General features: G+C 29.2%; 1 protein-coding gene across 3 annotated transcripts in view; it reads left to right on the top strand.

Annotated features, from left to right (window-relative positions):
• LOC107441008 (uncharacterized protein ZK1073.1) overlaps positions 1 to 12,121 on the top strand; it is a 128,720-nt gene that overhangs the window by 26,487 nt on the left and 90,112 nt on the right. The window contains exon 1 of one of the 3 annotated variants that reach the window (XM_043043911.3): positions 7,405 to 7,740. The exons of the other annotated variants lie outside the window; for them this stretch is intronic. Coding sequence (XP_042899845.1) covers positions 7,705 to 7,740 — 36 coding nt within the window. The 5' untranslated portion in view covers positions 7,405 to 7,704. Of the gene's footprint in view, positions 1 to 7,404; positions 7,741 to 12,121 lie in introns of those variants that run through there. 3 annotated transcript variants of the gene reach the window in all.

Raw genomic sequence — 12,121 nt, 5'->3', positions numbered from 1 at the left:
AACAATGAAACGGTAATAAAAGTTCCGGGGAAATAACTGAAAGAAAATTTTCTATTTTTTGTACTGTTGATTTTCTTCAAGTGCAATGTTTGGAGAGGATTTGAAAAATATTTATCGCGTATGCATTTCAGGAAATGAATTGTTCAATAAATTGTAAAAAAAAAAAAATTCCTAACTTGTTTTTTTCTCCTAACTATCCTGGTCTGGTATTATCTGGCGGATTCTGAGAATGAGCGCCTGTTTTCAAACTCTTGAAACACACAAGTAAACCTTTTTCCCCTTTATAATTTTTCAAGTAAATGTAATTTTTTTAATATTAAGTATGCATTTATTGTTAGATCTGGACGCATACTAGCATTCTTTATATTTTTAAGAACAAAGTGCATCTTGAAATTTTTTTTGATAAGGATTAAATTTTCGGTATTAATTAGTATTAATAATTATAATTTATGCACATGATTATGCAATTATTTTAAAGTATACAACGAGGGATTGTCAAATATCATCTTTTGTTTTATTCGTAAATTTAGAGTTTATTATTTCAAAATAAAAGCTCAATTTACAAAGTTTTTTTTTTTCGGGGAGTGGATGTGCGCGAATTTTTTTATCTGGTGCTGTTCTTCCGGTCTTCGGCATTTATTTAAATTCTATTTTATGAATTACCAAGATAATCATAAGCATTATGAATACATATGTACACTTTAAATTCAGCAATTTCTGTAGTTTAAGTTGTTTATCTAAAAAAATTTATGTTTCCGAAATCTAAATGAATGTATAGTTTTACTTTGAAACTTGTAATACAGTCGAAATCGTTATATAGCAATGGTGAAATGGGGGGGGGGGCATGGCATTAGACGGGACACTCTGCTATAAGTACTATTTACGAAATAACTTTTTTTTGAAAAAATATTACTTAATATGTTCTTTTCAACAAGTTTTTAAGTTCATCCCATGCAGCTACCCGCTTCTTGTTACTGGGATAAATCTAAAAATTATGGTATTATTTAATCACTGCCTTTAATGTTTATTTTTAAAATATTTTAAAAATTAATGAGTAAAAAATTAAATAATCTCAAATTAAAAATAAGCTATGAAAATACCGGAAGCATTATTACAATATAACAAACTATTGGTCATTTAAAAAAGCTGATTCGGTCATCCTTTAATTAAATTTCATATTTAGTACATATCTAGTTCATAAACTTGTCAAAAATATTTATATGCAATTAAAGTTTTAAATACGCAAAATGAAATGAAATTGTACTGTATTAACTGAAAAATAAAAATAAAAATTTTACTTTTTAAGACATTACATAAATTAAAATTTAGAACTTTATGAAATTCATTTCTTCAAACGTTATTCTCACAATTGGTTTCGGTCCAATTTAAACAGTTATCTTTTGTTGCGTTTTTTTTAACATATTAGATTTCGGACTGAAAAAAAAGAACTTTTATTATTATTATTATTAATGATTTTCGGTATTTCTTTTCAGAATTTTTCTGAAAACAAGTCATTCAAATCATTCTATTACTTGTCTTGGCAAGCTAAAAGCAACATCATCTTGAAATCGTGCCATCGTTGGCAATTTATCAAGTTCTAAGTCAAGGCATTTTGGATTTAGCTGCTTTTTATTTTTATTTTTTTTAACTGCTGCTCATTAGGTACACTTACTTGATCTATAACAATTATAAGCTCCATAATGTGAATGAAAACTTCATTGTTAAAAGTACTCAAAGACGATATTAAGTACATCTGATTACGTTAGTATCAACTAATCATTCATAGTATCACTACGTGTTTAACCATTTTTATAACATAGAAAATAAATAACAAGTTAAGGTAATGAAAACTATTTAAATATTCAAATCAGTAAGATATTTTACTATAAGTACAGCAAAATCGTAGTACGGCATGTGAGCATAATTGCAGTATATTTAAGTACTTCCGAAAAATAGTACTTTTATCCAAAGAAAGTATTTGTGTCTGATTTCTTTTTTTAAAGATATTTTATAATTTAACATTGTTTTTTTACATAATTATGGTCTATCAATTTTACTTTAGTGATTGATTTTCACGTATCATTAAATTTGCTTGTTGATACGTGAAAATCAATCACTAAAGTAAAATTTTTTCAAATGATTCTTTATTTATTTGGTCTGCACATTAAATAATATATTTTTCAAACTTTACTTTCTAAGCTGAAAAGAATAATGTAAGCGTTCTTAATAAAAAGCACAGAAATCCTGGTTCCAGAATTTTTTTAAACTCATTTAAACTATTCGTTAGTGTACGCTTTTATAAAAACTGTCGGGATACTATTACCTATCCGAAACACAGCATCTTCTTTAATACCAAAGCCATATTACGTTAATGCAGTGTTTCCCAAACTTAGGACTTGACTGTACCCTTTCTAAATTTTTCGTAACGCTGTGTACCACTAATAAAAAAAATGATTGTATTCTTTTAAAAATATGTTTATTTAGAATGGAGAATAAAGTTAAAAATTACGACTGGCTGTTGACACCACTAATTATCAACTATTCTGCAAAAAATAGACAATGGAAAAATACGTAATCGTAAACTTTTATGGCTAGCTTTTTTTTTAAATAATATTTTTTGAAATTTTTGTTTGTTGCAAAATATTTCCCATACGAACGCGTACCCCCGCTAAACTGTTCCCGTACCCCTGGGGGTACGCTTACCACACTTTGGGAAACACTGCGTTAATGAAACTACTTATAAAAATTTATACCCAAACTCTCCAAATCCTAAAAAGTGATAATCTGTAGAAAAATATGCAAAAAAGTGATTTCATTATTTAAAACCAGCGAACCAATTTGATGATTTTAGGCAGCAACAGAAACATATTTGTAGTGACTAAAATTAGTAAAAATATCGTAAAACTTCATAGTATTTAAGTCAAAGTGAAAAGCTAGATTTAAATTTTAAATCAATAACAATTCAAAAAGAAATTTCTCTTTATGCTGATAAATATGAAAAATAATTTCTTCGGAAATTAACCCACTGGCGGTTAATCAAATGGGCGAAATTAGGAGAATGTTTATCCCCAATTCATTATTTCCCTATCTAATATGGAAAAACCGATTTTGCTATGCGGAGAAGACTGCAGGTTAAAATGTGACTTTTTACATGCAGAACCGCCAGTGAGTGAAATGTTTTTAAAATTACTACCCAAAAGTTTCTATGTTATAACTCAGGGCTGTCCAACTGTCGGCCCGCGGGGCGCATGCGGCCAGCCAACTTCTTATTTAGGCTGATCGGCCTTTGTTTTCCCATTAAAATGTAAGCAAATTGTTTTATAATCCTTCTGTTCCATTGTTTTATAATTAATAATTCAACTATTAATTGTTATTGTATAAGAGGTTATTGTTCAACTTTTTCAAACTGCGGCCAGCCAGGTGATTAGTGACCGGAATTCTGGCCCGTGGGCTCTTTGCAGTTGGGCAGCCCTGTTGTAACTAATCCTTTTGCAGATTTTTCACTGTTAGGTGTTTACGAAAATATCTTATACATTTCATTCAACAATAACGAAAGTTTCTAATATTTTTAGCATTTTCATCATCTTAATTGATGCTAAAATGTTACGAACTATGTAAGCTCTTAATTCGTATGTGTGTATATAGCTTTTACATGAAACGTGATCGTCTTTTCCTTAGTTGTCATGTTTATAGTTTTAGCCATAATCTGTCATAAATAATATTTTAAAAACTTGAAAACAATGTCTTTTTTTTTTTTAATTTTACTAAAATACAGATTTTTATAAAAGGAAGAAACCGGCCTTTCTCTAATCAATTTAAGCTTAGCTTTCTTTGTTCATGTCAAAACTAGATTTTCTCTGAAAACACTTCAGCTTAAATTAAAGGAAAAACCAATAACTTTTTTTTATGAAGCAAACTATTTCATAAAAAAAATGATTTGCCTAAGTTCTTTTCAGAAACAAAATTTTTTATACAGATTCAATTAAATGAATGACAGATGTTTTTGTCAGTTCAGTAAAATTTCTAAAAATTGATCGTGTAATTATTCGTGTATTGATCTAAAAATTGATCATTCCACATGAAAAAATTATTGAGATTTGTGAAGGTATTTATGACAAGTATTTATTTGATGAAAAAATTGATAGGTTTAACTGGTTAGATTTATGCAAGTTTAATCTTTTAGAGAATGTTTTTTTTAATGGTTTAGATTTTTATAAACAAATTATTGGAATTCCACAAGGTAATTCCTTTTCTGGGGCTTTTGCCAACATTTTTTTGCACTTTTTTGAGGCTAAATTTCTTGAACATAAAGTACTTAATGCTTTCCGATATATTGATGATTTGATTTTGTTTAATTGTGACGATTTTAATTTTATTTATACAATTTATCCTGGTGATTTGGTCCTGAAAAAAACTAATGAAAATTGCTTTAATATTGAATATTTAGATTTTAAAATTGATATTGTTAACAATTTTATTAAAATTGGTGTGTTTGATAAAAGAAAAGCCTTTAATTTTAATGTTATTTTTTTCTGCAACTTTAAAACTAATTTGTGTAGTAAAATATTCAAAAATCTTGTTTTTTCGCAATTAGTTAGGATCAAGAAAATTTGTAATAATGTTGAAAGTTTTCGAGAAGCTGTGGATAATTTTTTAAATAATTTGAGTAAAAATGATTTTCCTTTTAATTTTTGTAATGTTAATTTTTTAATTAAAAAAATGATTGATGGTTTTTAGGTTTTTTTTATATTTTTTCTTTTAACAGGGCGCAATTCTAGTCTTAACTGAGCAGCCCCAGTTAAGCATTCTATTAATTTATCTACGTATCTCCTTCTCCTGACCTTTTCATATCATTTTTAAACTTTTACTGCGCATTATTATAGGGGGCGTTGTTTTTCAGTTTTTAGTGTTTTCTTTTCCTCCGCTTTTGAAGTTGATTCTTGACCTGTGACTGTGAGTTTTTAATTTTCTGATGATTTTTATTGATTTTCTTTTCGTAATTTGTTTATTCTTTTGAATGTATCTTGTTTTTCCTGGACCTCTATACAAAACCATCGGGGTACTGAGGGAGATATTTTAAGCTTTTGCTTCTCCCTCAAATAGAAATGGTTTTGTTTTTAATGGCTACCGGGGCCGGTACCCCCTGAAGACGTCGGCTTCGGTGGTCGTATTTTTGTTTTATTTCATTTGTTTTGTATTAATATGCAAAAAAAATTCTAGAACAATTAGATTAATAACAAATTGTAAGACTATTTCAAATAAAAAAAAATTATAATTGATGTAATCCTGATTGTGATTTTTTAAACTGTAAGTATAAATAATTATTATAAAATACAATTTTAAAGCAATAATCTTTATAAAACAAATCTTCTGTAGAAAAGAACACTTTAAAATTAAGCATGATTTTAATACTTTGCAGTTATCCATCTGACCAAATTAACAAATTGTGTACAAATTAAGGCATAATCACTGTCTTCTAAGCATGTTTTTGACGCATTATTAAACTTAGAAATAGAAAAGGAAACTTATAAACTTACTTTGCTATTTACGATTGCTTTTCCACCTTTTTTTTCTTTTATTTTAAATTTTATTCTGACACTAAGACGCATTTCATTACAGTAATGATTAGTGTAGCTCCAGTGTGACGATTACAACCAAATCAAAATCAAAACATTTCATTACATAGTGTGAATTGATGACGAATTACGGTCCCGCAGTGGACTGATCGTTAAGACACGGTTCCCAGCAGATCACCGAAGTCAAAGATCACTGACTGCGGTCAGTGTGCGGGTGGATGACCACTTGGATCAGTCTGCGTAGGGACCGAGGGTGTGCGGTATTGGTCCTCGTTAAACTGTTCTACCGTAAAGTGCTCGACTTCGCGTGCAGGTCGTCGGGCTACCGAAGCGGGGGTGCCATCCCCTCTGCAGAGGATCAAAATTGTGATGGCGTGTCTTCGAATCATCCTCAGGGATGTTTCCCAGACCGTCTCCAATAGCCCATTGTGCAGCTCTAGTGCGACGTAAATGAACATATCAATCAATCGATAACGAATTACGAATTGTATTAAAATGGATAGGAGATACGACGAACTCTATTGTTGCTTTATTGAAATTATTACATACATTTGCTAGGTGTGCCAATTTAGGTTTATAAGCCTTTGCCAAGTAGATGAACAGAGAGCACAATTCAGAGAAGGGCACTACGAAGAATAACATAGAGGGTTACGGTGGGATTCGAACCAGCAACCTCCACTCTTCACACAGCGTTTGGCAGGCGATACCGCTCGACCAGGGAGGCCCCACGAACTCTATGTTATTCATTTAAGAGACCTCCCTCGTTGAGTAGTATTGCCGTTTTACCAAACGCTCTGAAACATGGAGGTAGTTGGTTCGAATCCCACGATAACCCTAAATATATATTTGTGCTGTACTTCTCTAATGGGTGTTTTCTTTTCTTCTATTTGACATGCGTTTATAAACCGCTATTTCAATGGATCTCACTTATTTATGTATATGGTTACACATACGTATATGCAGTTTTTTTTAAAAGTTGTTGTTCATTTACGTCGCACTAGAGCTGTACAATGGGCTATTGGCGATGGTCTGGGAAACATCCCTGAGGATGATTCGAAGACACGCCATTGCAATTTTGATCCTCTGCAGAGGGGATGGCACCCCCGCTTCGGTAGCCAGACGACCTGCACGCGAAGTCGAGCACTTTAAGGTAGAATAGTTTAACGAGGACCAATACCACACACCCTCGGTCCCTACGCAGACTAATCCAAGTGGCCACCCACCCGCACACTGACCGCAGCCAGTGATGCTTCACTTCGGTGATCTGCTGGGAACCGTGTCTTAACGATCAATCCACTGCGGGACCATACATATATGCAGGCTTGTGTGCTACAAAGAACGGCTTCCAAACCCTTCCAAGTTGAAAGACAGATTACACAATTTATAGAAGGATAGCACACAGATACGTAATGAGTTGGGGAAGTATTTGAACCCGCTACCTCCATACTACAGATCATATGGTGGAATTATTATATCGCCAAACACTCCATCACAAAGACAGAATAAGAGATGCATCCAGGATTATGATAAGAATCGAACCCTCTACCTGCATTTGGTGGATAAACACGACTATGAACGCATTGACTAGACCGTATGTAAAGTTCTCGTTTCATGAAATAGGAATCTTCAACGACATCGGGGGTACAAATCTGCGACGTCTGGATTGGAAATATTATTCATTTATGTAGTGACGTAATTTTAACTAAAATACAAAATATTTAATTTCCTTTTATTCCAATTGCATTCCAATTACCAGAAAGAGCCACCTTAAAGACCACAATACAAGACGAATGGGAAAAAGGCCGCTAACGGACCCAGGCGCCCAGATATATTTCGATGATGATGGAAATATTACCTTAATCCCTAGATAAACCCACTTAAAGCAGCCGTCAAATTAATTTGAAATGAATACCCGAAACCGCTAGATTTTTGCATTGCATTCACAAAATTTTGCTGTGTTTTTCTAGCTCTTAAATTTTTCTCAAAGTAATTCGTTAAAAATAACTAAATAGATTTTTTTTCTTTTCGTTTCTCATACAGAACTATTTTGTACGTTTTCTTTTCTAAATTTTCATTTGAGAACCAAGATATATCTAATTTTGAAGAAAATTGGATTCATAATATAAAAATGAATTCAGTCAAAATTTTCGCAGATGATTTCCAAGTAAGTCCTCTTTTATGTTGTATGTTACAATGTATGCAGAGTTATTTATTGATACAGCAGTTAGTTTTATGCCACAACTAAACATGTATTTCGTTTAGCAACTGAATTGTAGTTTATCGCATGCTAAAAATATTCGCTCTTAACAATTAAAATTACATTTTACTTTTGTATGTTTAATTATTAAAAAATGGGGAGTAGAAATATTTTGCAGTTTTGTTTGTTTTGTAAAATAAAATATAATTTTAATAATTGGTAGATCTGTAAATAATCTTATACTTGCTGATTCACCAATTTCTCCAACTTTAGGCTGGCGTTTATTCCTAAATGTTTAAAATAGCAGAAAAATGAGATTTCGTAAAAAGTAGTTAACCTATACTGAGATTAACTAACATTCTTTGAAACAGTAGTCTAATATCCGATATTTAAGTTCGTTACAGAGAAAGCAAATTAAAAGTTCAATACTTGTAGCGTTTTTGAATTTTATTAAATTCCTTTATGAAACTTTTCATAACCAAAGTAATTTTGCTATATTTGTTTATTTCAATTGTATTTAGTTAGGTTTTCATGCAAATTCCTCTGCTTATTCTACAAAATCCGTAAATCTCGCTCTGTTCCGTAAATCTGAAAATGAAAACAAAGTATGCACATGCAAATTAATATTAAAACGAGAAGAAAACAAAAACAATATCGTAACCTGAGAAATTACAATGTAGAAAGACAGATACATCAAAACTGGTTTAATTGGAGGTTTCTTATAATCGTCTTTCAATTTCGTTTCTTTTAAAAATCAAACCTGTCTTGTTATCCGATTCCTTTTACTATTTGTCAGATTTCAACGTTTTTGTTTTTTCCTCGTTTAAATATTAATTTGTGACCTCGACAGTGAAACGTTTTTGATTTAATATTTGATAAGAATTCTAAAATGTATATTAAGTGCAATTCTTTAAAGGATCACCAAGCATGAATTAAATTTGTGTCAAAATTTATGATTTGAAATGTTTTACTGACATTTTGATAAAGTCCTTATTTTTTTTTAAAATAAAATTTATGATTATTTAATAATATAAGTTTTAAATAATTTACTATATTCATACCTGCCAACTTTTACGCATTTGGAGTAAAATTTTATTTCTATATTTAAAGTGGTAGTAAAATGTAAGCTTTCCATACATTTTTATTGCATTTATAAACTTAATTTATAATCTTTTTTATAACCACTATTTTTAAAAAAAATTAAGCATATAGATCAATATGTAATACTGTTATGTTAGTCTGCCTAAGCCGCCTTTAAGTACTGCGTATGTTTCTGTCTAAAATTGTTACTTAAATTCCATTATACTACCACTGCGGAAAATCATCTCCGAAGGAATCAAAAGTTGGCAGGTATGTATATTGAAACAAATATATCAAAATATATATAATTTCTTCCTTTGCAATTTTACGAACAAAAAATATTTGTAGGTCTGAAGTTTTGTTTTCAGTGCCTGTATTACAATCATTAAGACTTATTTACAAACGAAACATTATTAAAACAAGTAATTTTATGATTTTCAATGCTAAAATTATTATTATTCAGTAACCTACAATCGTTTGATGACTTACTTAACTATACGGAATATGTCATTAAAATAAGTCATTATACTTTTAAACGTTTCATTATTTCGAATTAAAAATGTTTTCAATTTTGTTACTTTCAAAATTTAGTTATTTATCTATATTTAATCCATTTTAGGCCAAGCATATAAATTTTGTAAAATGATGTATTATATTCATTAAACTATGCTTATATTACATTAATTAAGACGCACAAAGAATTTCGTGTATAAAAAATTATATTTTATTTCAGAAATAAAATGGGGCGTATAGGCACCATTCACCAAATCAATGAGCAAACCATTTAACTGAACGTTTTTCTTATGTATTTGTTTTTAGTTTTTATTTACAGATTTGCAACTTTAATCCATCATAAAAACATAATCATAAATCTCAAAATTAATAAGTATATATTTTCAAAAAATTTCAATTCTCAACAACCGTTTTAAGTTAAAAAAAACTTTAATAGTTTTAAAATTTCTCAACCGTGTTTACTTCAAATAAATTACTATTAATTTTTGGGTGTCGTAAGAACCCTTGACAAAAGCAGAAAAATAAAATTAGTGAGAAATATACGTCCCAGTGTTATTAAAAAATATATATATTAAAATGGTACGTTTACGCGTTTTTGGCCGAAATATGGTTAATGCAATTAAGAGAACATTAGTTAAATGTTAAAAATAACCTGAAACGTATAGAATTGCTTTAAAAGGTTAATTATTATCAGTTTAGCCACTGGATGGTTTACTTTCTTATTTTCATTCGATTATCATTTAACATCAAGGATCATCAACGCTTTGCCAATAAATGATGTTCACTGTTCAACAATTTTCTATACATTTTTGTTTGACTTACTTAAAACATAAATTTGTATTTTAATAAGCGGTTTTTATATTTAAAATTCCGGATTTGATAATCCTCGTGCTAACCACTGAAGATTTCTTTCATGCAAATATGACTTTGTAGGATTTGAAAGCTCGCCAAGAGATCTTGTTTTATCTTTCGGCTTAGCTTGGAAGTTATTTTAAATTCAGTTTTACGAAGGCAAATTTTAAGAAACATATACGCTAACTATAAATGCTCATTGTGAATATATGTTTCAGTAATCTTAAATATAAGATGACAGACGTTCATTTTAATGCATAACACGTGAATTTAAAGAAATAATCTCAATCATTTATTTTTTGTCCAATGATCCGATGCTGCATCAATTTTTTTTATACGTAAAACCCGGAAATTAATCAAGCTGTGGCTTTTCCTGTTTAACGCAAAAGATTTGTGTGAATTAGATGTTTACTTTTGTTATGTCGTTTTATCATTAGTAAACACTTTGGAGACCTTTTTTTCTATCCAATTAACTTTTCCCTGCAAAAACTGATAAGACAACATGCTGTGAAATGTATGAAGGACAAATATTGTAAAACGTTTTATGAAAAAAGTACTGTAATTAAGAGCAATGATAACATCATTTTATGTTGATTATTAATTTTAGTTAGATAAGATGAAGGGAAAAATATTAATGATGGAAAACTCAATACAAATTATATTTAGCAAATTAGTTAACCTTTTGACGCAGACTTTTTATTAAGCATATTTTTTTGAAACTTTTTTCGTTACTTTTTTTTTATTTTAGGTCAAAATAAGTAAAAAAATATTATATTTAGCATTTTAATAATTTATGGTTATAAAGTACAGCATGAAATACTGGTCTTTTTCTGCGTTAAAGGTAAAATCTTCAAAACATGGCTCACTTCTAAACGACAATTATTCAAATTTGCACTTATTTCCAGTTATATAGATCTAAAAAAATCGATGGTTGAAATTTCTTTAATTTACAAAGTCAATTATTTATAAATTTTTGAATATGAATGGAAAAAAATTTCTAACTACTTTTTTTGTATTTTATATGGTTAAAGCAAAAAGATAAACTGATAAAATTCAAAATTGAACAATTCGAAACTTTTTCTAATACAATTAAGAGACGATAAATTTTTTTAGGAAATTATCAAGGGTTGACTTGAAATTTTCATCAGAATTTTATAATTAATAAATATTGAGTAGCAAAATTTCAAAAAATGCTTCTATATTGAAAAATTGATTTTATAGAATTTCTTTACATTGCTTTTTATTCTTTTTTTTTTTTTACATTGCTTCTCACGTCCGAATTTTTAAAAAAAATGGCGAAATTTTAATAAAATATCGCTGTATACTAAGTTACATATAAATTTGTTAGGAGTATTTTTATTTCATACTATAAAAACAAATAGTCGTAAACCAGAACTCCAACTTCGGATTCTCCGTAGTTTTACAATTTTTTTTCCTAGTGGCAGCAAGGTAAATTTATATTTTAATAAATGGGAATTAGAAGAATTTTGGCCGAGACTGAACACAAGTAATTTAAACAGATATTTCTTAGGTTCTCAAGTTCTAATAATTTTTTTTTAAAAACTATCAATTTGTTTTGTGAAATTCTGCCACTTAAAAAAATAATTTGAAACTATGGAGTATTCGTGGCAATTATTGAAGTCTGTACTTAACTTCCAAAATCAAGTATTTTATGTATAAAATTTTTATTTTTTAACACAATTATTTAAAAAAATCAATATAAATAAGATCCTTTCAACTATGTCAGATAGTAATTAACAGTTATAAAAGAATCTGAAAAATTCAACTAAAGAAAATAGTTAAAAGGACAGGAAAAAATGTAAATAAAGGAGCGTGATCAAAACAATTATAACTCATCAAGTTTAGTATTTTCCCTGCTTCTAAATTTAGATAAAGTATTTAG

This window comes from Parasteatoda tepidariorum, chromosome 3, assembly GCF_982258835.1.
Source record: "Parasteatoda tepidariorum strain Cologne lab strain chromosome 3, Ptep-v5.0, whole genome shotgun sequence".
Taxonomy (NCBI): domain Eukaryota; kingdom Metazoa; phylum Arthropoda; class Arachnida; order Araneae; family Theridiidae; genus Parasteatoda; species Parasteatoda tepidariorum.
This window is presented reverse-complemented; position numbering and strand designations above follow the sequence as displayed.